Raw genomic sequence first — 25,586 nt, forward strand, 5'->3', positions numbered from 1 at the left:
AAAATGGGTTCAAACTCCCTCAAAATGGCTCTGAACCCCCCCAAAATGGGTCCGAACTCCCCAAAATGGATCCAAACTCTCCCAGAATGGGTCTGAACCCCCACAAAATGGCTCCGAACCCCCCCAAAATGGGTCCGAACCCCCCCAAAATGGGTCCGACCCCCCCCAAAATGGGTCCAAACCCCCTCAAAATGGGTCTGAACCCCCCCAAAATGGGTCCGAACCCCCACAAAATGGGTCACAACACCCCAATAAAAGGGGTCCTGCAGCTTTATTGGGGTCCCACCCCCCCAGAATGGGTCCAAACTCCCCCAGAATGGGTCCGAGCACCCCCAAAATGGGTCCGAATCCCTCCAAGATGGGTCCGAATCCCTCCAAGATGGGTCCAAACCCCCCCAGATGGGTCCGAACTCCCCCAAAATGAGTCCGAACCCCCACAAAATGGATCCAAACTCCCCCAGAATGGGTCTGAACCCCCCCAAAATGGCTCTGAACCCCCCCAAAATGGCTCCGAATCCCTCCAAAATGGGTCCAACCCCCCCCAAAATGGGTCCAAACTCCCTCAATATGGTCCAAACCCCCCAAAATGGATCCAAACTCCCCCAGAATGGGTCTGAACCCCCACAAAATGGCTCCGAACCCCCACAAAATGGATCCGAACCCCCCCAAAATGGGTCCGAACCCCCCCAAAATGGGTCCGAACCCCCCCAAAATGGGTCCCAGGGTGCTGCTCCCCCTCAGGTCCATGATTTTGGGGGGTTTCCGTCAGCATTCCCGGCTCCCACCGTGACGCCGGGCTCGTCAGAAGCCACAGATCCGATTTCGGGCGTTTCCCCCGTCGGCGTAAGTCCGTCCGTCTGTCCGTCCGTCTTCAGGCAAAGAAGACGACGAAGACGATGAAGAAGATGAGGAGAACGAGGAAGATCTTAACCATGAGCCACCGGTTGGACGTAACCGACTGGAAGTACTTGAGGATCTCTCCGTGAGCCGCTTCGACGTTGAGGTGAGCGTCCTCCACGCTGGCGTCGATCCTGAGGGACAGACGGACGGATGGAGGGGACGGACGGACAGAGAAAACGAAGGGATGGAGAAGAGAGAAAGGATGGAGGGACCAAAAGAGGGATGGAATGGACAGAAGGACGGACAGAGGGGTTGGATGGAGAGAGAAGATGGACAAAGGAGATGGATGGAGGGAAGAAACGGACAAAGGGACGGACAAACGGACAGAAAGAACGAAGGGATGGATGAGGAAGAGAGGAGAAAGAGGCAACGAGACAGAAAGGACGGACAGAAGGACAAAGGGATGGATGGAGGGAAGAGATGGATGGAGAGGACGAAGGGATGGAGGAGAGAAGGAGGGCAGAAGGACCGAAAGAGAGATGGAACGGACAGACGGACGGACAGAGGGGTTGAATGGAGAGGGAAGATAAGAGGGACGGACAAAGGGATGGACGGAGAGGACAGAAAGAGGGATGGAAGGGACAAAGGGAAGGGATGGATGGGATGGAGGAGATGGACAGACGGACGGTGAAAGGAGACGAAGGGATGGATGGAGAAGACGGATGGAGCAGAGGGACAGATGGACAGAGAGAATGGAAGGATGGACATCAGAGATGGAGACGGACGGAAAAGATGGAGAAGGACGGAAGAGATGGAGAAGGACGGAAGAGATGAAAAGGACGGAAGAGATGGAGAAGGACGGAAGAGATGGAGAAGGACGGAAGAGATGGAGAAGGACGGAAGAGATGGAGAAGGACGGAAGAGATGGAGAAGGACGGAAGAGATGGAGAAGGACAGAAGAGATGGAGAAGGACGGAAGAGATGGAGAAGGACGGAAGAGATGGAGAAGGACAGAAGAGATGGAGAAGGACAGAAGAGATGGAGAAGGACGGAAGAGATGGAGAAGGAGAAGAACGGAGAAGATAAAAGGAGAAAAACGGGATGGAGGAAGGGAACGGACGGACAGACGGACGGAAGCGGCACCTCTGGATGGTCTCCTCCTGCTCCTTGACCATGTGCGCCAACTGCTGGAAGATGGAGCCCAACTCCACGATGGTCGACTCGATGTTCTGCATGGTGTCCGCCCGGCTCTGGATGTAGGAATCCTACGGAATGCCACAGGGAAGGGGTTGGGGGCGGTTTTGGGGGGATTTGGGGCTTTTTGGGGGGGATTTGGGTCTTTTTGGGAGCGATTTGGGTCTTTTCGGGAGCGATTTGGGTCTTCTTGGGAGGGATTTGGGTCTTCTTGGGAGGGATTTGGGTCTTCTTGGGAGGGATTTGGGTCTTTTTGGATGGGATTTGGGTCTTTCTTTCTGGATGGGATTTGGGTCTTTCTTTCTGGATGGGATTTGGGTCTTTCTGGATGGGATTTGGGTCTTTCTGGATGGGATTTGGGTCTTTCTGGATGGGATTTGGGTCTTTCTGGATGGGATTTGGGTCTTTCTGGATGGGATTTGGGTCTTTTGGGAGGGATTTGGGTCTTTTTGGGAGGGATTTGAGTCTTTTTGGGAGGGATTTGGGTCTTTTTGGGAGGGATTTGGGTCTTCTTGGGAGGGATTTGGGTCTTCTTGGGAGGGATTTGGGTCTTTTGGGGGGATTTGGGTCTTTTTGGGGGGATTTGGGTCTTTTGGGGTGGGATTTGGGTCTTTTTGGGAGCGATTTGGGTCTTTTTGGGGGCGATTTGGGTCTTCTTGGGAGGGATTTGGGTCTTCTTGGGAGGGATTTGGGTCTTCTTGGGAGCGATTTGGGTCTTCTTGGGAGCGATTTGGGTCTTCTTGGAGGGGATTTGGGTCTTCTTGGGGGGGATTTGGGTCTTCTTGGGGGGGATTTGGGTCTTTTTGGGAGGGATTTGGCTCTTCTTGGGAGCGATTTGGCTCTTTTTGGGAGCGATTTGGCTCTTTTTGGGAGCGATTTGGGTCTTCTTGGGAGGATTTGGGTCTTTTTTGGGGGGATTTGGGTCTTTTGGGGAGCGATTTGCATCTTTTTGGGAGCGATTTGCGTCTTCTTCGGAGGCATTTGGGTCTTCTTGGGAGCGATTTGGATCTTCTTGGGAGGGATTTGGGTCTTCTTGGGAGGGATTTGGGTCTTTTTTGGGGGGGATTTGGGTCTTTTTGGGAGCGATTTGGGTCTTTTTGGGAGCGATTTGGGTCTTTTTGGGAGGGATTTGGGTCTTTTTGGAGGGATTTGGGTCTTTTTGGAGGGATTTGGGTCTTTTTGGAGGGATTTGGGTCTTCTTGGGAGGGATTTGGGTCTTCTTGGGAGGGATTTGGGTCTTCTCGGGGGGATTTGGGTCTTCTCGGGGGGATTTGGGTCTTTTTGGGAGGGATTTGGGTCTTCTTGGGAAGGATTTGGGTCTTTTTGGGAGGGATTTGGGTCTTTTTGGGAGGGATTTGGGTCTTTTTGGGACGGATTTGGGTCTTTTTGGGAGCGATTTGGGTCTTTTTGGGAGCGATTTGGGTCTTTTTGGGAGCGATTTGGGTCTTTTTGGGAGCGATTTGGATCTTTTTGGGAGCGATTTGGGTCTTTTTTGGGGGGATTTGGGTCTTTTGGGGGGATTTGGGTCTTTTGGGGGGATTTGGGTCTTTTTGGGGGGATTTGGGTCTTCTTGGGAGGGATTTGGGTCTTCTTGGGAGGGATTTGGGTCTTCTTGGGAGGGATTTGGGTCTTCTTGGAGGGATTTGGGTCTTCTTGGGAGGGATTTGGGTCTTCTTGGGAGGGATTTGGGTCTTTTTTGGGGGGATTTGGGTCTTTTTTGGGGGGATTTGGGTCTTTTTAGGGGGGATTTGGGTCTTCTTGGGAGGGATTTGGGTCTTTTTTGGGGGGATTTGGATCTTTTTTTGGGGGGATTTGGGTCCCCAACCCCATCCCAACCTGCTCGTCGAGCAGCTGGAGCTGCTGGGTCGTCCGTGTGTCCATGTCGATGGCCACGGCGCCGGAGCGCGGAGGGTCGTCCTGGAGCACCGCGGGGCCGCCTGCGGAGACACCCCAAAAATCACAGCATTCCACCCCAAAATCGGAGCGTTCAGAGCCAAAAACCAAAGTATTCACCCCAAAAAATGAGAATATCCACACCAAAATCCCAATATTCACCCAAATTAAAGAGTATTCAATTCAAAAATAAGAGCGTCCGCCCCACAATCGCAATATTTGTCCCAAAATCACAGCGTTCGGACCCAAAAATCAAAGCATTCACCCCAAAAATCACAATATTCACCCCAAAAATCAGTGTTCGGTGCAAAAATCGAGAGCATTCAGCCCAAAAATCGCAATATTTGCCACAAAATGACAGATTTTGACCCGAAAATCAGAGCATCCGCTCCAAAATCACAACATTTGCCCTAAAAATGACAATATTCATCCTAAAAATCACAATATTCGCCCTAAAAATGACAATATTCAACTTAAAATCACAACATTCACCCCAAAACCAAAGCATCCACCCCAAAAATCGGTGTTCGGTGCAAAAATCGAGAGCATTCAGCCCCAAAAATCACAGATTTCGACCCAAAAATCAGAGCATCCGCTCCAAAATCACAATATTTGCCCTAAAAATCACAATATTCGCCCTAAAAATGACAATATTCACCCTAAAAATGACAATATTCAACTTAAAATCACAACATTCACCCCAAAACCAAAGCATTCACCCCCAAAATCACAATATTTGCCAGAAAATCACAGATTTCGCCCCAAAAATCAGAGCATCTGCTCCAAAATTGCGATATTTGCCCTAAAAATGATAATATTGACCCTAAAAATGACAATATTGACCCTAAAAATGACAATTTTCAACTTAAAATCGCAACATTCACCCCAAAATCAAAGCATTCACCCCAAAAATCGGTGTTCGGTGCAAAAATCGAGAGCATTCAGCCCCAAAAATCACAGATTTCGACGCAAAAATCAGAGCATCCGCTCCAAAATCACAATATTGACCCTAAAAATGACAATATTGACCCTAAAAATGACAATATTCAACTTAAAATCACAACATTCACCCCAAAATCAAAGCATTCACCCCAAAAATCAGTGTTCGGTGCAAAAATTGAGAGCATTCAACCCCCAAAATCGCAATATTTGCCCCAAAATCACAGATTTCGCCCCAAAAATCAGAGCATTCGCTCCAAAATCGCGATATTCGCCCCCAAAATCAGAGCATTCACCCCCAAAATCAGAGGATTTGGCCCAAAACTCAAAGCAATTGCCTCAAAAATCAGAGTTTTTTCCCCAAAATCGTGGAATCGCCACAAAACCCCAAATCCTGGAATCTCTCCCCGAAATCGCAGCGCTTTTAAACTCCTAAAATTTCTCCTTTAAATATCAGAAAGCCCAAAATGGCAGAATTTCACCCCAAAATCTTTCTGTCCCCTCACCGAGGGCGGCGCCGGGGCCGGGACTGCGGGAAAAGTGCTCCCTACGGCTGCGCTGCTGCTTCAGGTTCTGTGGAAAAAGAGCGGGAAATGGGGTCGGAAACGGGGGGGAAATGGGGGGGAAATGGGGGGGAAAAGGAGGGAGAAAGGGAGGGAAAAAGGGGGGAAAGGGAGGGAAAAAGAAGGGGGGAAAAGGGGGGGGGGAAGGGAGGGGGGAAGGGAGGGGGGAAGGGAGGGGAGAAAGGGAGGGGGGAAAAGGGAGGGGGGGAAAAGGGAGAGGGAAAGGGAGGGGGGAAAGGGAGGGGGGAAAGGGAGGGGGGAAGGGAGGGGGGAAAGGGAGGGGGGAAAGGGAGGGGGGAAAGGGAGGGGGGAAAGGGAGGGGGGAAAGGGAGGGGGGGAAAGGGAGGGGGGGAAAGGGAGGGGGGAAAGGGAGGGGGAAAGGGAGGGGGAAAGGGAGGGGGAAAGGGAGGGGGAAAGGGAGGGAAAAAGGGGGGAAAGGGAGGGAAAAAGGGGGGAAAGGGAGGGAAAAAGGGAGGGGAAAAGGGAGGGGGGAAAATGGGGGGGGAGGAAATGGGAAGGGGAAAAGGGGGGGAAAAGGGGGGGAAAAGGGAGGGGGGAAAAGGGAGGGGGGAAAAGGGAGGGGGGAAAAGGGAGGGGGGAAAAGGGAGGGGGGAAAAGGGAGGGGGGAAAAGGGAGGGGGGAAAAGGGGGGGGAAGGGGGGGGGAAAGGGGGGGGGAAAAGGGGGAAGGAAAGGGGGGGAGGAAAGGGGGGAGGAAAGGGGGGAGGAAAGGGGGGAGGAAAGGGGGGACGAAAGGGGGGAGGAAATGGGGGAGGAAAGGGGGGAGGAAAGAGGGGAGGAAAGGGGGGAGGAAAGGGGGGAGGAAAGGGGGGAGGAAAGGGGGGAGGAAAGGGGGGAGGAAAGGGGGGAGGAAAGGGGGGAGGAAAGGGGGGAGGAAAGGGGGGAGGAAAGGGGGGAGGAAAGGGGGGAGGAAAGGGGGGAGGAAAGGGGGGAGGAAAGGGGGGAGGAAAGGGGGGGGAAGGGGGAAAAAGGAGGGGAAAAAGGGGGGGAAGGGGGAGAAAAAGGGGGGGAAGAGGGGGAAAAAGGGGGGAAGAGGGGGAAAAAGGGGGGAAGAGGGGGAAAAAGGGGGGAAGAGGGGGAAAAAGGGGGGGGAGAGGGGGAAAAAGGGGGGGGAGAGGGGAAAAGGGGGGGAGAGGGGAAAAAGGGGGGAAGAGGGGGAAAAAGGGGGGAAGAGGGGGAAAAAGGGGGGGAAGAGGGGGAAAAAGGGGGGGAAGAGGGGGAAAAAGGGGTTCTCACCTCTGTCCGCACCTCCAGCACCGATTTGAAGTCGTTGGACATCGCCGCCAGTTTGGACTTTGGGGGGGACGGGAATTGAAATTGGGGGTCAGGGGGGGCTCTGAGCACCCCCATATCCCCCTCCTGCCCCCCCCCCCCCAGAACCCCCTCTTTTTTTGCCCCCCCCCCACCTGCAAAGATACGACGACGGTGTTGGAGTGGCTGCGGCCGTGGCGCCCCCCCCCGCCCCCCCCCTCGCCTTCACCACCTCCTGCAGCTCCGCGATTTGTTTGTTGAGGCTCCCGATATCCTTGGAAAAAAGGGGAAAAAAAGGGGGGAAGCAGTTTAGTAACCCCCCAAAATCCTAAAATCCCCCCCAAAAGCCTAAAATCCCCCCAAAAACGCTAAAATCTGCCCCAAAAACAGTAAAATCCGCCCACAAAACGCTAAAATCTCCCCCAAAACGCTAAAATCCACCCCCAAAACGCTTAAATTCCCTCAAACCCTAAAATCCCCCCCAAAAAAACTAAAATTTCCCCAAAAAACCCTAAAATCCCCCCTCAAACCCTAAAATCCCCCCCAAAAAAACTAAAATCTTCCCTGAAAACCCTAAAATCTCCCCCAAAAACCCTAAAATTTCCCCCCAAAACCCTAAAATCCCCCCAAAACCCTAAAATCCCCCCTAAAGCCTTAAAATCCCCCCCAAAGCCTTAAAATCCCCCCAAAACCCTAAAATCTCCCCCCCAAAACTCTAAAATTCCCCCCAAAACCCTAAATTCTGCTCCAAAACCCTAAAATCCCCCCAAAAACCCTAAAATTCGCCCAAAAAATTCTAAATTCCCCCCAAACAACCCTAAAATTCCCCCTAAAAACCTAAAATCTCCCCCCAAAACCCTAAAAGCCTCCCAAAAACCCTAAAATCTCCCCCCAAAACTCTAAAATCCCCCCAAAAACCCTAAAATCCCCCCCAAAACCCTAAAATCCCCCCAAAACCCTAAAATCCCCCCAAAACCCTAAAATCCCCCCAGAAACCCTAAAATCCCCCCCAAAAACCCTAGAGTTCCCCCCAAAACCCTAAAATCTTCCCCCAAAAACCCTAAAGTCTCCCCCCAAAACCCTAAAATCCCACCCAAAAAACCCAAAGATCTCCCCAAAAATCCTAAATTCCGCTCCAAAACCCTAAAATCTACCCCCAAAAACCCTAAAATTCCCCCCAAAAATCCTAAATTCCCTCCCCAAAACCGCCAAATTCCCCCCAAAACCCTAAAATCTCCCCCAAAATCCCTAAAATCTCCCCAAAACCCTAAATTTCCCCCTAAAAACCTAAAATCTCCCCCAAAAACCCTAAAATCCCCCCCAAACCCCTAAAATCTCCCCCAAAACCCTAAAATTCCCCCCAAAAATCCTAAATTCCCTCCCCAAAACCGCCAAATTCCCCCCAAAACCCTAAAATCTCCCCCAAAATCCCTAAAATCTCCCCAAAACCCTAAATTTCCCCCTAAAAACCTAAAATCTCCCCCAAAAACCCTAAAATCCCCCCCAAACCCCTAAAATCTCCCCCAAAACCCTAAAATCTCCCCCCAAAAACCCTAAAATCCCCCAAACCCCTAAAATCTCCCCCACCAAAACCGTAAAATCACCCCCAAAACCCTAAAATCTCCCCAAAAATCCTAAATTCTGCTCCAAAACCCTAAAATCCCCCCCAAAACCCTAAAATCTACCCCCCAAAACCCTAAAATCTCCCCCAAATCCTAAAATCCCCCCAGAAACCCTAAAATTCCCCCCAAAAATTCTAAATTCCCCCCCAAAAACCCTAAAATTCCCCCAAAAAATTCTAAATTCCCCCCAAAAAACCCTAAAATTCCCCCTAAAAACCTAAAATCTCCCCCCAAAACCCTAAAATCTCCCCCAAAACCCTAAAATCCCCCCCCAAAACCCTAAAATCCCCCCCAAACCCAAACCTGTCGGATGATGTAGGTGAGTTCCTCGATTTCCAACGCTTTGTCATCAAACAGGGATTTGCGCTTCGCCACTGCGGAAAAACGGGATGGAGGGGGTTGGAAATGAGGATGAGGGGATCGGGGGACCCCCATTTTTTGTGCCCCCCCTCTTTTCATGGGTTTTGTGGCCCCCCCACATCCTTTTTTGGAGGAATTTTAGGGTTTGGGGGGGATTTTAGGGTTTTTGGGGGGATTTTAGGGTTTTTTGGGGGGGATTTTAGGGTTTTGGGGGGGATTTTAGGGTTTTGGGGAAGATTTTAGTGTTTTGGGGGAAGATTTTAGGGTTTTGGGGGAAGATTTTAGGATTTTGGGGGGGGATTTTAGGGTTTTGGGGGGGATTTTAGGGTTTTGGGGGGGATTTTAGGGTTTTGGGGGGGATTTTAGCGTTTTCTGGGGGGGATTTTAGGGAATTGGGGGGAGATTATAGGGTTTTTGGGGGGGATTTTAGGGTTTTTCGGGGGGGATTTTAGGGTTTTTCGGGGGGGATTTTAGGGTTTTGGGGGAGATTTTAGGGTTTTGGGGGGGATTTTAGGGTTTTGGGGGTGGATTTTAGGGTTTTGGGAGGGGATTTTAGGGTTTTGGGAGGGGATTTTAGGGTTTTGGGGGGAGATTTTAGGGTTTTGGGGGGAGATTTTAGGGTTTTGGGGGGAGATTTTAGGGTTTTGGGGGGAGATTTTAGGGTTTTTGGGGGGATTTTAGAGTTTTGGGGGGAGATTTTAGGGTTTTGGGAGGGATTTTAGGGTTTTTTGGGGGGATTTTAAGGTTTTGGGGGAATTTCAGGGTTTTGGGGAGAGATTTTAGGGTTTTTGGGGGTAATTTTAGGTTTTTTTGGGGGGATTTTAGGATTTTGGGGGGAAATTTAAATTTAAACTCACAAATTGTCAATTTTTCCAATTTGGCAAAAGTGTTACTGAGATCTTTCCCGATCCGACTGGAAAAAAAACAAAGGGGGGGGTCTTAAAATGGAAAATAAGGGGGTTTGGACCCCCCCATTAATCTCTGGGGACCCCAAAATCTGTCCCCCCCCCCATCTAACCCACCTAAACACCCCAAACACCCCCAAACTTCCCCCCTCAGGGACTCCAAATTCCCACATCAATCCCTTCCCGCTTCGCCCCCCCCCCCCCAAGGGACCCCAAATCCTTCCCGCTTCGCCCCCACTCCCCCCAAATTTCCCCCCCCCCAAAATTCCCCCCCAAATCCAACCCCCTCAAATTCCCCCCCAATCCCTCCCCTTTGTCCCCCCAATTTCCCCCTCTCCAGCGATCACAAACCCCCCCCCCAAAAACACGGACCCCCCCCCAATCCCTCTCCCCCCCAACGTGAACCCCAAATCTGACCCCCCCCCAAAATCCCTTCTCAAATCCACCCCTCACCCCCCAACTCTTCCCCCCCCCGAACCCCAAATCTGCGCCCCCCTCCCCTCCACGCTCCCCCAATTCCCCTCTAACGCCCCAAAATCCCCTCCTAGTACCCCAAAATCTACTCCTCACCCTCAATCCCTCTCCCCCCCACCCCAGGGAACCCCAAATCTGACACCCCCCCCCAAAATCCCTTCTCAAATCCACCCCTCACCCCCCAATTCTTCCCCCCCCCGAACCCCAAATCTGCACACCCCCCTCCATCATCTCCCAATTCCCCTCTAACACCCCAAAATCCCCTCCCGGTACCCCAAAATCCACTCCTCACCCTCAATCCCTCTCCCCCCCACCCCAGGGAACCCCAAAATCCCCCCAGACCCCCCCTTTTTTTGCCCCCCCCCCTTACCCAGCCATGAGGCTGAATTCGCTGCGCTGCCGCCCGACCCCCGCGGCCGCTCGACCGCCCGCGACCCCCACCTGAAATAAATTGGGGGGTTATAACATTTTGGGGGACCCCCCCCTCCACCACCCAGCGCACCCCCAAACCCCTTCGCACCCCAATTCCCCCCTCCCACCTCCAAACGCCCTCTAAAAACCCCCAAATCCCCTCTAAGAGCCCCCAAATTCCCTCTAAAAGCCCCTCAACCCCCATCTCGATGCCCAAACCCCCCTCTGTCCCCCCCAAACCCCCCTGAACCCCCAAATCTTCCTATTTCCCTCCTTATCTTCTCTCTCCCTCCCTCCAACTCCTCCTTTTTCACCTCTGACACCCCCAAATCCTCTCATTCCCCCCCAATTGCCTCCTTTTTGCCCCTCAACCCCCATCTCGATGCCCAACCCCCCCTCTGTCCCCCCAAAACTTCCCCTGAACCCCAAAATCCTCCTATTTCCCTCCCTTTCTTCTCTCTTCCCCCCCCAACTCCCCCCTTTTCACCTCCGACACCCCCAAATCCTCCTATTTCCCTCCTTATCTTCTCTCTTCCCCCCCCCAACTCCCCCCTTTTCACCTCCGACACCCCCAAATCCTCCTATTTCCCTCCTTATCTTCTCTCTTCCCCCCCCCAACTCCCCCCTTTTCACTTCTGACACCCCCAAATCCTCCTATTTCCCTCCCTTTCTTCTCTCTTCCCCCCCCAACTCCCCCCTTTTCACCTCTGACACCCCCAAATCCTCCTATTTCCCTCCTTATCGTCTCTCTTCTTTCCTCCAACTCCCCCTTTTTCACCCCCACCTTTCCTTTTTGGGGATAAAAAATGGGATTTTGGGGCTAAAAACCCCAATTTTGGGGCTGGAGAAGGGAATTTAAACGTCAGGGAACCCCAAAATTGTGTCCCCCCCCTCTATTTTGCCCCCCTCCCCCTCCTCACCTGCCCCCCCTGCAGCGAGCGACAGGCGGATAAGAACTCGGGGGTTCGGTCACGGCAGGACGAGGCCATGGCGGGCGTTTGGGGGGGTTCTTGGGGGGCTGTCGGCGAAGGGGGGCGACGAGGGGGGGGGATGGGGGTAAAAAGGGAGGGGGGACAAGGGGGGGGGAGCAGCTCCCGCTGAACGCCCGGTTCCCGCTGCCTACGGCGCATCGGGGCGCATGGCCTGGGCTGAAAGGGAAGGGGGGGGAAAAGGGGGGAGTCAGAGGGACCCCCAGACCCCCCCCAGATCCAACCGGGACCCCCAGAGCCCCCCCAAGATCCAAACGGGACCCCCTGAGCCCCCCACCAAGTTCCAACCCTGAACCATCCCAGATCCAACCAGGACCCCCAGACGCACCCCCCCCCCCCCCAAGATCCAACCCTGAGCCCCCCCAGATCCAACGGGGACCCCTTGAGTCCCCCCTCAGATCCAACCGGGACCCCCTGAGCCCCCCCAGATCCAACCCTGATCCCCCCCCCGATCCAAACGAGACCCCCTGAGCCCCCTCAGATCCAACCGGGACCCCCAGACCACCCCCAGATCCAACCGGGACCCCCTGAGCCCCCCCAGATCCAACCACGACCCCCTGAGCCCCCCCAGATCCAACCGGGACCCCCAGACCACCCCCAAGATCCAACCCTGAGCCCCCCCAGATCCAACGGGGACCCCTTGAGTCCCCCCCAGATCCAACTGGGACCCCCAGACCCCCCCCAGGATCCAACCCTGAGCCCCCCCCAGATCCAACCGGGACCCCCTGAACCCCCCCAAGATCCAACCCTGACCCCCCCCGAACCAACCAGGACCCCCCAAAACCCCCTCAATTTCCCTTGAGCCCCCCCCGAACCAGCCGGGACCCCCCAGACGCCCCCAATTCCCCCGAGCCCCCCCAGAACCAACTGGGACCCACCAAAACCCCCTCAATTTCCCTTGAGCCCCCCCAGAACCAACTAGGACCCCCCAAGCCCCCCCAATTTTCCTTGAGCCCCCCCAGAACTAAATGGGACCCCCCAAAACCCCCTCAATTTCCCCTCGAGCCCCCCCAGAACCAACTGGGACCCCCCCAGACACCCCCAATTCCCCCCTGATCCCCCCCAGAACCCATTGGGACACCCCAAACCCCCCCCAATTCCCCTTGAGTCCCCCCCCGAACCCACTGGGACCCCCAAATCCCCTCATACCCCCCACCTAAATCCAACACCCACCCCTCCTTCCTCGCCTCCTCACCGGGTTCGTTGGGAGCCGCCGCGGCCCTGACGGACGCCGTGCGTGATGACGTCACCACGGCGCCAGCGCCACGTGGGAAGCGGAAGTCCGCCGAGAGAGCGGAAGCGGCGCGAGGAGCAGCGAGAGAGACGGCGCAGAGCGGACCCCGCCCACCCCCATTGGCTCGTAGCAACAAGAACCGCCCCCTAGCAACGGGCCTGACAACAGGCCACGCCCCTTAGCAACGGGCCTGACAACAGGCCACGCCCCTTAGCAACCAGGAGGGCCTTTAGCACATGGGGAATAAAGGGGGAAAATAGGGTTAAAAGGGAAAATTTGGGGGGGTGAAAGGGAAAATTGGGGTAAAAGGAGGAATTTAGAGGGGTGTAATGGAGACTTTGCGGCAAGTGGGAGAAATTGAGGGAATAAGGGGTGAAAAATGGGAGAAATGGGGTGAAAAATGGGAGAAATGGGGTGAAAAATGGGGAATGAAGGAGGGAAATTGGGGAATTACGGAATGAAATTGGGGGGGAAAAGGGTAAAAGTTGAGATAAAAGGTATAAAAAGTGGGATGGGACTGAAATTGAGGGAATTAAAGGGCGAAATCGGGATGGAAGGGGTGAAAATCGGGACAAAATGGCAAAATAAAGGGCAAAAGTTTGGGGATAAAAGGGCAAATATGGGTAAAAATTGTTGAGTGAAGTATAATTGAGGGATAAAGAGTAAAAATCGGGATAAAATGGGGAAATAAAGGGAAAAATTGGGGCACGAAGGGAGGAGTTTGGGTAATGATTGAAAACCAAAGGATGGATTGGGGTAAAGAAGTAATAGTAATAAAATAGGGAGATAAAAGGCAAAATTGAGCTTTTAAAGAGGCAAATTTTGGTAAAAGTTGCTGAATAACAGCTAAATTGGACGACAAAGGAGTAAAAGGTGGATAAAAAGGGGAAATAAAGGGGAAAATGAGGGATAAAGCGGCAAATTTGGGTAAAAGCTGTTGAGCAATGGATGAATTGGGAGAGAAAGGCCTGAAAGTTGAAATCGAACTCAGAAAACGGGAAATGAAGGGGAAAGTTGGGGAGTTAAGAGCGCAACTGGAGAAATAAATCGGAATTGGAAGGAGAAAGTGCGGAAATAAAGTCGAAAATTGGGAAGAAAAGGGGGGAAAACTGGAGGGCTCCTCTCTATGGTAGCTGGGGGAGGGCAGACAAGCCCGGAGGTCGCGTCTCTGTGGTTTGGGAGGAGCGGAGCGGCCCGCGTCTCTATGGTGCGGGGGGGAAGGGAGGGCAGAGCGGCTCGGAGGTGCCGCGTCTCTATGGTGCGGGAGAGGGGGTAGAGCGGCCCCGGGCGCCATGGCGGCGCGGCGCTGGGTGGTGGCGGTGGCGCGGGCGGCGCTGCCGGTGGGGGCGGGACTGGGGCTGTGGGCGGCGGTGGGAGCGGGAGAGCCGCGGCGGCAGGAGGCCCTGAAGGTGCGCGACCGGGACCGGGACCGGGACAATGGGGGGGGGGGGGCGGCAAGCGGCGGGCGAACTGGGGGGGGGGGGGGGGGACACGGGACTGGGAAAAGGGGGAACTGACGTAGTGGAGGGGACTGGGACCAGTAAAGGAGGGGGACTGGGACCAGTAAGGGAGGGGGACTGGGACCAGTAAGGGAAGGGTACTGGGACCAGTAAGGGAGGGGGACTGGGACCAGTAAGGGTGAGGGGGGACTGGGACCAGTAAGGGTGAGGGGGGACTGGGACCAGTAAGGGAGGGGGGGACTGGGACCAATAAGGGAGGGGAACTGGGACCAGTAAGGGAAGGGGGGGGGACTGGGACCAGTAAGGGAGGGGGACTGGAACCAGTAAGGGGGGGGGGGGACTGGGACCAGTAAGGGAGGGGAATGGGACCAGTAAGGGAGGTGGACTGGGACCAGTAAGGGTGAGGGGGGGACTGGGACCAGTAAGGGGGGGGGACTGGGACCAGTAAGGGAGGGGACTGGGACCAGTAAGGGAGGGGGACTGGGACCAGTAAGGGAGGGGGGACTGGGACCAGTAAGGGAGGGGGACTGGGACCAGTAAGGGAGGGGGACTGGGACCAGTAAGGGAGAGGGACTGGGACCAGTAAGGGGGTGGGGACTGGGACCAGTAAGGGTGAGGGGGGGACTGGGACCAGTAAGGGAGGGGGGACTGGGACCAGTAAGGGAGGGGGGACTGGGACCAGTAAGGGAGAGGGGGGACTGGGACCAGTAAGGGAGGGGACTGGGACCAGTAAGGGAGGGGGGACTGGGACCAGTAAGGGAGGGGGACTGGGACCAGTAAGGGTGAGGGGGGGACTGGGACCAGTAGTGGTACTGGGAGCACTGGGACGTGTCCTTTCCCCCCTCCCCCTTTTCCGCAGGCGCTTCCCGAGGTGACGTCGGAGCTGTTGGCGCAGCGACGGCACCACAACGAACTGATCATGGCGGCGCTGCGGGAGGCGGCCGAGACCGAGGAGAACGTAGCGCGGAGGGCGGTGCCGTGGCAGAAATGATCCCCCCGGAACCGCTTGAACTGGGAACCAGTAAACACCGGCGCTGGTTGCACTGGGAACCTGCGGGAAGCGGGACCGGAACTGTAAAGGCAGGAATTGGGCAATGCAGAACCGTTAAATGGGGCACCAGGTGGGGCTGGAATCGCCAAAACTGGGATTAATTGGACCTGGAACCATCAGGACTGGGATTAATTGGACCTGGAACCATCCGCCACGCCCGTTGCTGCCTCTGGAACCATTAAACGGCGACACCGGTTGCTCCCGGGATTCTCTCGTGCCTTTCATTGCGGGTCCCTCTCGCGCCCCGGGACTGTTAAACGGGGGGGGGGACGACACACATTTGCACCCCGGAACCATTAAACGCGAAGCACCGGTTTCACCCGGACCCCTTTAAATGTGGGCATCAGTCGCACCCGAACCCATTAAAGGCAAAACACCAATTGCACCCGGAGCCAATCGGAGCGCTACACCGTTTGCCGCCGGGGCCGTTAAACACAGGCGCCTGTTGCCCCGTGGGTCCACTAAAGGTGAGGCACATGTTTCCCCCGAGCCATTTAAAAGGGGGCACCGGTTGCACCCAATAAGCGGAAAGCACAGGCTGCGCTCGGACCTATTAAGCGCAAAGCACGTGTTGCACCCGGAACCATTAGACGCGGGCACCGCTACACCCAGAACCTCTTCCGTGCGGACCCCACTCAGCGCGGTCACGCTTTCCACCCGGTCCCATTGAGCAGTTGCACGCCCCCCCTTTTCCAATCCGCGCTCATTGTTTCCACCCGGACGCATTTTGCGGTTGCACACAGCCTCCTTCCCCATTTTCAATCCGCGCTCATTGTTTCCACCCGGACGCATTTCGCGGTTGCACACACTCCCCTTCCCCATTTTCAATCCGCGCTCATTGTTTCCACCCGGACGCATTTCGCGGTTGCGCCGCTTCCGGCCGGAAGATGGCGGGAAGCGCGGCGGAGGAGGCATCACCGGGACCGGTTATGGTTTCGGGGTCGGTACCGGCGCCTCGGCCGCTGTTCGGGGGCTGTTGGAGCTGCCGCCTCCTGTGCGGCGCGGGGCTCTTGGCGGCAGCGCTTTGGCTTTACCGCGGGCCGAGGCGGAGCCTTAAACGCGGGATCCCACCGGACATGGCCGCCATCGCCCAGATCACCCTCGCTATCAGTGAGCCGGGGGAAGGGGGGGGGGGCGGTTGCCATGGCAACGGGGAGGTTACCATGGCAACAGGAGGGGTCCGGGGGGGGGGAGGTTCCCATGGCAACACGGGGGAGGGGGGAGGAGAGGATAAGGGGTCATTATAGCAATGGGGAGGGAGGGGGGAATGAGGTTGCCATGGCGACGGGGACGCCAAGGGGCTGTTGCCATGGCAACGGGGATGCTGGGAGGGAGAAAGAGAGTGATGGGTGGTTCCTATGGCAACGGGGAGGAGGGCTGTGGGTCTCCATGGCAACAGGGATGGGGGGGGAATATGGGTGGTTCCCATGGCAACCGGTGTGTGGGGGGTTATTGGGGTACCCCCATGGCGTCGTTGCCATGGCAACAGAACCCCTTCCTTCTCCGCAGGTGTCGGAGCGTGGGGCGCCGTCGTCCTGGTGGATCCGGTGGGGAAACAGCAGCGAAAGGAACCGCCACAGCCCTGAGGACCCCCCCCAAAATAAACCCCCCCCCAATAAACCCCCCCCGAGACCTCAGAGCGGCTCCAAATTTAGGGGGGGGATGAGGGGGGGATTTGGGGGTGTCAGAGCCCCAAATAAAGGCCTCACTCTCAGGGTGGGGGGTGAAAAGGCCTTTATTTTGGGGGGGGACACCCCCAAAGTGGGGGGGAGGGGGTCAGCAGCTGGAGCAGATGGGGGAGGGAGGGGGGGGCACTTCCGCTTCCGCTTCCTCTTCCTCTTCTCTGTTGGGGGGGGCGGCAGCTGCGGGGGAGAGACCCCAAAATTAGGGGGGGTTGGACCCCCCCAAAATGGAACACTGTGAACCCCTCCCCTCCCTAAAGCCCCCGTGAGATCCCCCCCCCCCCCAAAACTTCCCCCCCCTTTCAATTTGGGGGGACCTCCCCCAAAACCTCAGCCCCCCCCCCCCCAGACACCCCAATATCTGCCCCCCCCCCAATTTGGGTCCCCCCTCCCCCAAATTAGGGCCCCCCCCAATCCTGTGACCCCCTCCTCCTATTTTAGGGGGTGTCAGGGGGGGTTTTGGGGTCCCCCCTCACCTTGGGGGGTTTCCATGGGGCCGATGGACTCGGGGACGATGGCGGCTGCGGGGGGAGAAGGGCCCAAAATGACTGCTTTAGGCCCCGCCCCCACCCCTTTAGCCCCTCCCCATCCCATTTTGGCCCCTCCCCCACTCATAAAGCCCCTCCCCCACCCTCTAAGTCCCCCTTTAGGCCCCTCCCCCACCCCATTTTAGCCCCTCCCCCACCCAATTTTGGTCCCTCCCACACCCCGTTTTGGTCCCTCCCACACCCTGTTTTGGCCCCGCCCCCACCCCGTTTGGCCCCGCCCCCACTCACTGTGCCCCTCCCTCCGGGGCGGTCCCGGCCCTTCGCTGCGTCTCTCCTGTGGGGGGAGGGGGGGGAAAGAGGAGGGGGGGGGACAACCCCCATTGGGGGAGGAGCCAAAAGGAAGGGGGAGGAGCCAAAATGGGGGGAAGGGCCAAATGGGGGTGGGGAGGGAATAAGGGGGTGGGGGAGGGGCTTTATGGGTGGGGAGGGGCCAAATTGGGGTGAGGGAGGGGTCTAAATGGGGTGGGGGAGGGGATTAAGGAGTGGGGGAGGAGCCAAATGGGATGGGGAGGGGCCAAATGGGGATGGGGGGTAAAATGGGGTGGGGGAGGGGCTAAACTGGGGTGGGGAGGGGCCAAAATGGAGGTGGGGGAGGGGTCTAAATGGGGTGGGGGAGGGGATTAAGGAGTAGGGGAGGAGCCAAATGGGGTGGGGGAGGGGATTAAGGGGTGAGGGAGGGGCCAAATGTGGTGAGGGAGGGGCCAAATGGAGTGGGGGAGGGGCCAAAATGGGGGGGGCAAAATGGGGATGGGGGGTAAAATGGGGTGGGGGAGGGGCTAAACTGGGGTGGGGCCAAAATGGGGTGGGGGAGGGGCTTCGTGGATGGGGAGGGGCCAAATGGAGTTGGGGGAGGGGCCAAAGGGGAGGTGGGGGAGGGGCCAAAATTGGGTGGGGGAGGGGCTAAAGTGGTGGGGGAGGGGTCTAAATGGGGTGGGGGAGGGGACAAAGTGGTGAGGGAGGGGCCAAACGGGGATGTGGGAGTGGCCAAATTGTGGGCGTGGCCAAATGAGGTGGGGAGGGGCTAAATGGGATGGAGGAGGAGCCAAATTGGAGTGAGTGGGGCCAAATGAGGTGGAGCCAAATGGGTGGGGGGGAGGGGCCAAATCGGAGTGGGGGGAGGGGCTTCGTGGATGGATGGGGAGGGGCCAAAATGGGGTGGGGCCAAATCAGGTGGAGCCCAAATGAGGTGGGGGAGGGGATAAAGAGGTGTGGGAGGGGCCAAAATGGGGTGTGGGAGGGGCCAAAATGAGGGGGAGGGGCCAAAGGGGGGGTGCTGACCTGCGGGGGGCGGGGGGCGGGGCGGGCTCTGCCCCTCCCCCACTGCAGCGCCGCCGCCCCACAGAGCAGCAGCAGAAACGCAAAATTCCCCGCGATGCCCAAAACCGCCGACGTCAGCGGAAAATGGAACAGCAAATACCTGCGGGGAGAGCCGGGGGGCGCTGTGGGGCGCTATGGGGCGATCTATGGGGCTGGGGGCGATCTATGGGGTGATCTATGGGGCTGGGGGCGATCTATGGGGCGCTATGGGGTGATCTGTGGGGCGCTATGGGGCTGGGAGCGATCTGTGGGGAGCTATGGGGTGATCTGTGGGGTGCTATGGGGGGATCTATGGGGCGCTATGGGGCTGGGGGCAATCTATGGGGCGCTATGGGGGGATCTATGGGGCGCTATGGGGCTGGGGGCGATCTATGGGGTGCTATGGGATGATCTATGGGTCTCTGTGGGTCAATCTATGGGTCGCTTTATGGGTCAATTTATGCATCAATCTATGGGTCTCTATGGGTCAATCTATGGGTCAATCTATGGGTCAATCTATGGGTCCCTATGGGTCTCTATGGGTCTCTGTGGGTCAATCTATGGGTCACTATGGGTCAACCTATGGGTCTCTGTGGGTTTCTATGGGTCTCTATGGGGTCCCTATGGGTCTCTGTGGGTCAATCTATGGGTCGCTATGGGTCAATCTATGGGTCGCTATGGGTTTCTATGGGTCGCTATGGGTCAATCTATGGATTGCTATGGGTCTCTATGGGTCAATCTATGGGTCAATCTATGGGTCGACCTATGGGTCGACCTATGGGGCTCTGTGGGTCAATCTATGGCTCTCTATGGGTCTCTGTGGGGCCTCTATGGGTCGCTATGGGTCTCTGTGGGTCTCTGTGGGTCGCTATGGGTCGCTATGGGTCAATTTATGGGTCTCTATGGGTCGCTATGGGTCAATCTATGGGTCAACCTATGGGTCTCTATGGGTCTCTGTGGGTCTCTGTGGGGTGTCTATGGGTCTCTATGGGTCAATCTATGGGTCGCTATGGGTCCCTATGGGTCTCTATGGGTCTCTATGGCTCTCTATGGGTCGCTCTATGGGTCAATCTATGGGTCTCTATGGCTCTCTATGGGTCGCTCTATGGGTCAATCTATGGGTCTCTATGGGTCAATCTATGGGTCGCTATGGGTCTCTATGGGTCTCTATGGGTCAATCTATGGGTCTCTGTGGGTCACTCTATGGGTCTCTGTGGGTCTCTATGGGTCAATCTATGGGTCTCTATGGGTCGCTATGGGTCAATCTATGGGTCCCTATGGGGTCTCTATGGGTCTCTATGGGTCGCTCTATGGGTCCCTATGGGTCTCTATGGGTCTCTGTGGGTCGCTATGGGTCAATCTATGGGTCAATCTATGGGTCCCTATGGGGTCTCTATGGGTCTCTATGGGTCGCTCTATGGGTTTCTATGGGTCTCTATGGGTCTCTATGGGTCGCTATGGGTCTCTATGGGTCGCGCTATGGGTCAATCTATGGGTCGCGCTATGGGTCGCGCCTACCTGAGCCCCGAGAAGTGCGCGTGGAGGCGCAGTCGAGCGCCGTAGAGCTGCAGGCGGCGACTCTCGATGCGAACCACGGCGGCGACGGCCGGCGAGAACTGGGGGGGCCGAGACGGCGTCCGGAGCCCCCCAAAACCACAGAACACCCCCAAAAACCCACGGAACCCCCCAAAAAAGCACGGAATACCCCCAAAATCCACTGAACCCCCCCAAAAACCCACGGAATACCCCCCAAAAACCACAGAATCCCCCCCCAAAACCACCCCAAAACCCACAGAATCGCCCCAAAAACCCACGGAATCCCCCCAAAATCCACGGAATACCCCAAAAAACACAGAATCCCCCCCAAAAAAACACAGAATCGCCCCAAAAACCAACAAAAAAAACACCAAAAACCACAGAATCCCCCCAAAAACCACGGAATCGCCCCCAAAAAACACAGAATCCCCCCAAAAAACCACGGAATCCCCCCCAAAAACAACAGAATCCCCCCAAAAACCACAGAATCGCCCCAAAAACCACGGAATCCCCCCAAAAACCACCAAAAAACCCACCAAAAACCACGGAATTCCCCCCAAAAAAACACGGAATCGCCCCAAAAACCACGGAATCCCCCCCAAAAACCACGGAATGCCCCCAAAAACCACAGAATTCCCCCAAAAACCACGGAATCCCCCCCAAAAAACCACAGAATCGCCCCAAAACCCACGGAATCGCCCCAAAAAAACACAAAAAAACCACCAAAAACCACAGAGTCACCCCAAAAAACCCACGGAATCCCCCCAAAAAACAACAAAAAACCCCAAAAAAACCACCAAAAAACAAAAAAACAAAAAAAATCACAAAAAACCCAAAAAAAAACCCAAAAAAACCACCAAAAGACAAAAAAAACCAAAAAAAACCCAAAAAAACCCCAAAAAACCCAAATTCCCCCAAATCATTCAAAATTCAATGTAAATCATTCAAAATCTCCCCCAAAATCATTCAAAATTCAACGTAAATCATTCAAAATCTCCCCCAAACAATTAAAATTCAACATAAATCCTTCCAAATCTCCCCCAAATCATTCAAAATTCAACGTAAATCATTCAAAATCTCCTCAAATCCTTCCAAATCTCCCCCAAATCATTGAGATTCAATGTAAATCATTCCAAATCTCCCCCAAATCATTCAAAATTCAACGTAAATCCTTCCAAATCTCCCCAAATCTTTAAAAATTCAACGTAAATCATTCAAAATCTCCCCCAAATCATTCAAAATCTCCCCCAAATCATTCAAAATTTAACATAAATCATTAAAAATCATTCAAAATCTCCCCAAAATCATTAAAATTCAACGTAAATCCTTCCAAATTTCCCCAAATCTTTAAAAGTTCAATGTAAATCATTCAAAATCTCCCCAAATCATTCAAAATTCAACATAAATAATTCAAAATCTCCTCCAAATCATTCAAAATCTCCCCAAAATCATTCAAATTTCAACGCAAATCATTCAAAATCTCCTCAAATCCTTCCAAATCTCCCCCAAATCATTCAAAATTCAACGCAAATCCTTCCAAATTTCCCCAAATCTTTAAAAATTCAACGTAAATCCTTCCAAATTTCCCCAAAATCATTAAAATTCAACGTAAATCCTTCCAAATTCAACGTAAATCCTTCAAAATCTCCCCCAAATCATTCAAAATTTCCCCAAAATCATTAAAATTCAACGTAAATCCTTCCAAATTCAACGTAAATCCTCCAAAATCTCCCCAAAATCACTCCAAATTCAACATAAACCCTTCCAAACGCCCCCCAAATCCCCCCTCAAAATTCCTCACCGGATCCTCGCGGAACGCGGCGCTCAATTCGATCTCCAACGTTTGCTTCTGTTCGGCGAATCCGGAGAGGAAGAGCGCGGCGAAGGCGACGGTGTCGAGAGTGCGGAGGAGGCGGGAGCGGTAATGGAGCATAGCCTGGAAAAAAGGGGGGAAAACACCACAAATCCCCCCCCAAAATCATTCGGAATTCCCATCAAATTCCCGCGGGATTCCCTCTTTTTGAGCCCTTCGCACCGAGCGAGCGGCCGAGGCCAAAGGGCGTCCGTCGGCGCCGTAGACGGTGACCGAGACCATAAACATTCCCAACGCGCGGTTGACGGGCGATTCCGGCACTTCCAATTCCAGCACCAAACGGTAAAGCTGTCCCGGGAAGAGCACCTGTGGGGCAGACCCATAGATCTATGGGGCAGAGTCAGAACTGGACCCATAGAGCCATAGGGAGGCGGATGAGAGACCCCCAAATCCGACCCAGAGCCCCCAAATCCAGCTTAGAGACACAAGGAGAGCAGCGCTTGAGGGGGATATGGGGCAGACCCATAGATCTATGGGGCAGAGTCAGAAGCGGACCCATAGAGGTATAGGGAAGCAGATGAGAGACCCCCAAATTCGACCCAGAGCCCCCAAATCCAGCTTAGAGACACAAAGACAGCAGCATATGGGGGGAATGTGGGGCCAGACCCATAGATCTGTGGGGCAGACCCATAGATCTATGGGGCAGAGCCAGAACTGGACCCATAGAGGCATAGGGAGGCGGCTGAGAGCCCCCAAATCCGACTCAGCCCCAAATCCAATTAGAGACACAAAGAGAGCAGCATATGGGGGGAATGTGGGGCAGACCCATAGATCTATGGGGCAGAGCCAGAACCGGACCCATAGAGCCATAGGGAGGCGGCTGAGAGACCCCCAAACCCAACCCAGACCCCCCAAATCCGACCCAGACCCCCCAAATCCAGGTCGGTGCCCCCCCGGCCGCCGTCCCCCCACATCCGTGGGGCGGCTCTGCCCCATAGATCTCAGGGGTCACTCCCCCCCCCCCTCACCTTCTCCCGGTTGGGCCCCAATAGGGACACATTGGCGGTGGGGAAGGAGCACAGTTCGGGGCCGGGGGGGTCACAGTCCGTCCTGGGGAGGGAAGGGGTTAATTTTGCCTCATTTGCATAACCACGCCCCCCACGCAGGTTTCCTTTGCATAACCCCAACCTCTTGTTCATAGGGCTGTGTCTCATTTGCATAGCCACGCCCCCACCTTGCAGCCCCACTGCACCATTTGCATAGCCACGCCCCCGCCTCGCAGCCCCACTGCATCATTTGCATAGCCACGCCCCCGCCTCGCAGTCCCCCCCGCCATCTCATTTGCATAGCCACGCCTATTAAAGCCAAACCCCGCGCTGCGCTTAAACCCATCCCGGTGGGGGGGGGTTATATATGAGCCCCGCCCACCTCATTTGCATAGTCACGCCCCCTGTTCACTCACTCCTAACCCTTTATTTAAGCTCTGCTCGCTCGGCCACGCCCCCTTTCTTCCGCTCCAGCCATCTCATTTGCATATAACCCCTCCAACCCGTGCCTGCAGTGTCTCATTTGCATAGCCCCTCCCCTCAATCCCCTTCTACATTGAGCCCCGCCCCTTCCGTCGTCAGCCCCGCCCCCTCAAGCCCCGCCCCACTCCATTCTCCCCTCAACCCCACCCCTTCCCCTCAGCCCCGCCCCTTCCCCTCAGCCCCGCCCCCTCAAGCCTCTCCCCTTCTCTCAGCCCCACCCCATTCTCCCCTCAGCCCCGCCCCTTCCACCCTCAGCCCCGCCCCTCCACCCCTCAGCCCCGCCTCATTCTCCCCTCAGCCCCGCCCCTTCTCCCCTCAGCCTCGCCCCTGACTTACCGGAAGCGCATGCGCAGAGGCCGCCAGAGGGCGCTGGCGGGTACGTATGCGCAGTGGAAGGCGGCGTAGAGCAAAGCGGCGCCCCAGAGCGCGAGGAGCGCCGCGCCCGCCGCCAGCCCCGCCCCCAGCGCCGCGCGCCGCGCCAGCACCGCCCCCCGCCGTAACCATGGCAACAGCGGCAGGGGCGGGGCCAGGGGCGGCGCATCCATTGGGGCGCGGGGGGGGCGACGGGGGCGACCTGTGGACACAGAGACAGTCCCACCGATCTATGGGGCGCCCCACTGACCCCCAACACGGCCTCAGGGATCTATGGGGCGCCCCACTGACCCCCAACTCCAGCCCCACGGATCTATGGGGCGCCCCACTGATCCCCAGCTCAGCCCCACGGATCTATGGGGCGCCCCACTGACCCCCAACTCCAGCCCCACGGATCTATGGGGCGCCCCACAGCCTCATATCCAGCCCCACAGCGCCCCCAACTCAGCCCCACAGATCTATGGGGCACCCCACTGACCCCCAACTCCAGCCCCACGGATCTATGGGGCGCTCCACTGACCCCCAACTCCAGCCCCACGGATCTATGGGGCGCCCCCACAGCCCCAACTCCAGCCCCACAGCCCCCCCAACTCCAGCCCCACGGATCTATGGGGCACCCCACAACCCCAACTCCAGCCCCACAGCCCCAACTCCAGCCCCACAGATCTATGGGGCACCCCACAACCCCATATCCAGCCCCACGGATCTATGGGGCACCCCACAACCCCATATCCAGCCCCACGGATCTATGGGGCACCCCACAGCCCCATATCCAGCCCCACAGCCCCCCCCAACTCCAGCCCCACGGATCTATTGGGCACATCACTGACCCATATCCAGCCCCACAGCCCCCCCAACTCCAGCCCCACAGCCCCCCGAACTCCAGGCCCCCCAGATCTATGGGGCGCCCCACAGCTATGGGTCCCTCTGGGCCGGGGGTCCCTCTCCTCCCGTACCGTCCCGCTCTCCTCCGGCTCCGCCACGCCCGGCCCCGCCCCCGCCCCGGCTCTTCCGGGTTGAGGCCCCGCCCCCTTCTCCATGGCAACCGCCAACCAATGGGAAGCGAGGCGGTGCCCTTAGCCCCGCCCACCCCGAGCCCCGCCCTTCGCCGCGTCAAGCCACGCCTACATACGTCTTAGCCACGCCCACTGCTGCCCCCAACCCCCTTTAAACCCTCCAAACTGCCCCAAACGGCCCCTAAAACGCCTCCAAAAGCCCTAAAAACCCTATCCCGGCCCCCAAATCCCCCCCAACTCTCACAAATCCTTCCAAACTGCCCCAAAATCCCTTAAACTGCCCCCAAATACCCCTAAACCGCCCCCAACTACCCCAAGTCCCACCTCAACTCACCCAAATGCCCCCCAAACTGCCCCCAAATCCCCTGAAGTGCCCCAAATGCCCCCTAAACTCCCCCCAAATCCCCCCAATCTGCACCAAACCCCCCAAACTCCCCCAAATCCCCTCAAAACTGCCCCAAATCCCCCCTAAACTGCTCCAAACTACCCCAAAGGCCCTTCAAACTACACCAAATCCCCCCTCGAACCGCCCCTACGCTGCCTCCACGTCTCCAATGGCAACAGGGAGGGGGGTCGTTAAGCCACGCCC

General features: G+C 56.2%; 4 protein-coding genes across 4 annotated transcripts; 2 read left to right on the forward strand and 2 right to left on the reverse strand.

Moving 5' to 3' along the window:
* Positions 1–660: 660 nt before the first annotated feature.
* On the reverse strand, positions 661–11,511 carry LOC128849865 (syntaxin-5-like). The gene is given in 11 exon segments (XM_054052528.1): positions 661–1,031; positions 1,984–2,105; positions 3,871–3,971; positions 5,373–5,439; positions 6,685–6,741; positions 6,855–6,905; positions 6,908–6,973; positions 8,625–8,695; positions 9,539–9,594; positions 10,431–10,501; positions 11,392–11,511. Coding segments are annotated over 11 exon segments (891 nt in total). The 5' UTR covers positions 11,461–11,511; the 3' UTR covers positions 661–871.
* A 2,469-nt stretch (positions 11,512–13,980) lies between these two features.
* LOC128849862 (ubiquinol-cytochrome-c reductase complex assembly factor 3-like) lies at positions 13,981–15,458 on the forward strand. Its single transcript, XM_054052525.1, has 2 exons — positions 13,981–14,103; positions 15,014–15,458. Exons 1-2 carry the CDS (start codon positions 13,987–13,989, stop codon positions 15,143–15,145), a joined length of 249 nt encoding a protein of 82 aa, XP_053908500.1. The 5' UTR covers positions 13,981–13,986; the 3' UTR covers positions 15,146–15,458.
* A 32-nt stretch (positions 15,459–15,490) lies between these two features.
* Positions 15,491–16,879, forward strand: LOC128849861 (distal membrane-arm assembly complex protein 1-like). Its single transcript, XM_054052524.1, has 3 exons — positions 15,491–15,672; positions 16,093–16,315; positions 16,715–16,879. Exons 2-3 carry the CDS (start codon positions 16,093–16,095, stop codon positions 16,789–16,791), a joined length of 300 nt encoding a protein of 99 aa, XP_053908499.1. The 5' UTR covers positions 15,491–15,672; the 3' UTR covers positions 16,792–16,879.
* Positions 16,880–16,916: 37 nt separating this feature from the next.
* Positions 16,917–25,013, reverse strand: LOC128849829 (seipin-like). The gene is made up of 11 exons (XM_054052454.1): positions 24,938–25,013; positions 23,946–24,183; positions 23,109–23,190; positions 22,303–22,446; positions 22,069–22,203; positions 20,250–20,347; positions 18,714–18,852; positions 17,664–17,709; positions 17,364–17,408; positions 17,019–17,067; positions 16,917–16,938 (listed from the first exon to the last, which is right to left on the reverse strand). Exons 2-11 carry the CDS (start codon positions 24,152–24,154, stop codon positions 16,917–16,919), a joined length of 969 nt encoding a protein of 322 aa, XP_053908429.1. The 5' UTR covers positions 24,155–24,183; positions 24,938–25,013.
* Positions 25,014–25,586: the final 573 nt, after the last annotated feature.

The sequence above is a fragment of the Cuculus canorus genome, chromosome 34 (assembly GCF_017976375.1).
Source record: "Cuculus canorus isolate bCucCan1 chromosome 34, bCucCan1.pri, whole genome shotgun sequence".
NCBI classification, from domain to species: domain Eukaryota; kingdom Metazoa; phylum Chordata; class Aves; order Cuculiformes; family Cuculidae; genus Cuculus; species Cuculus canorus.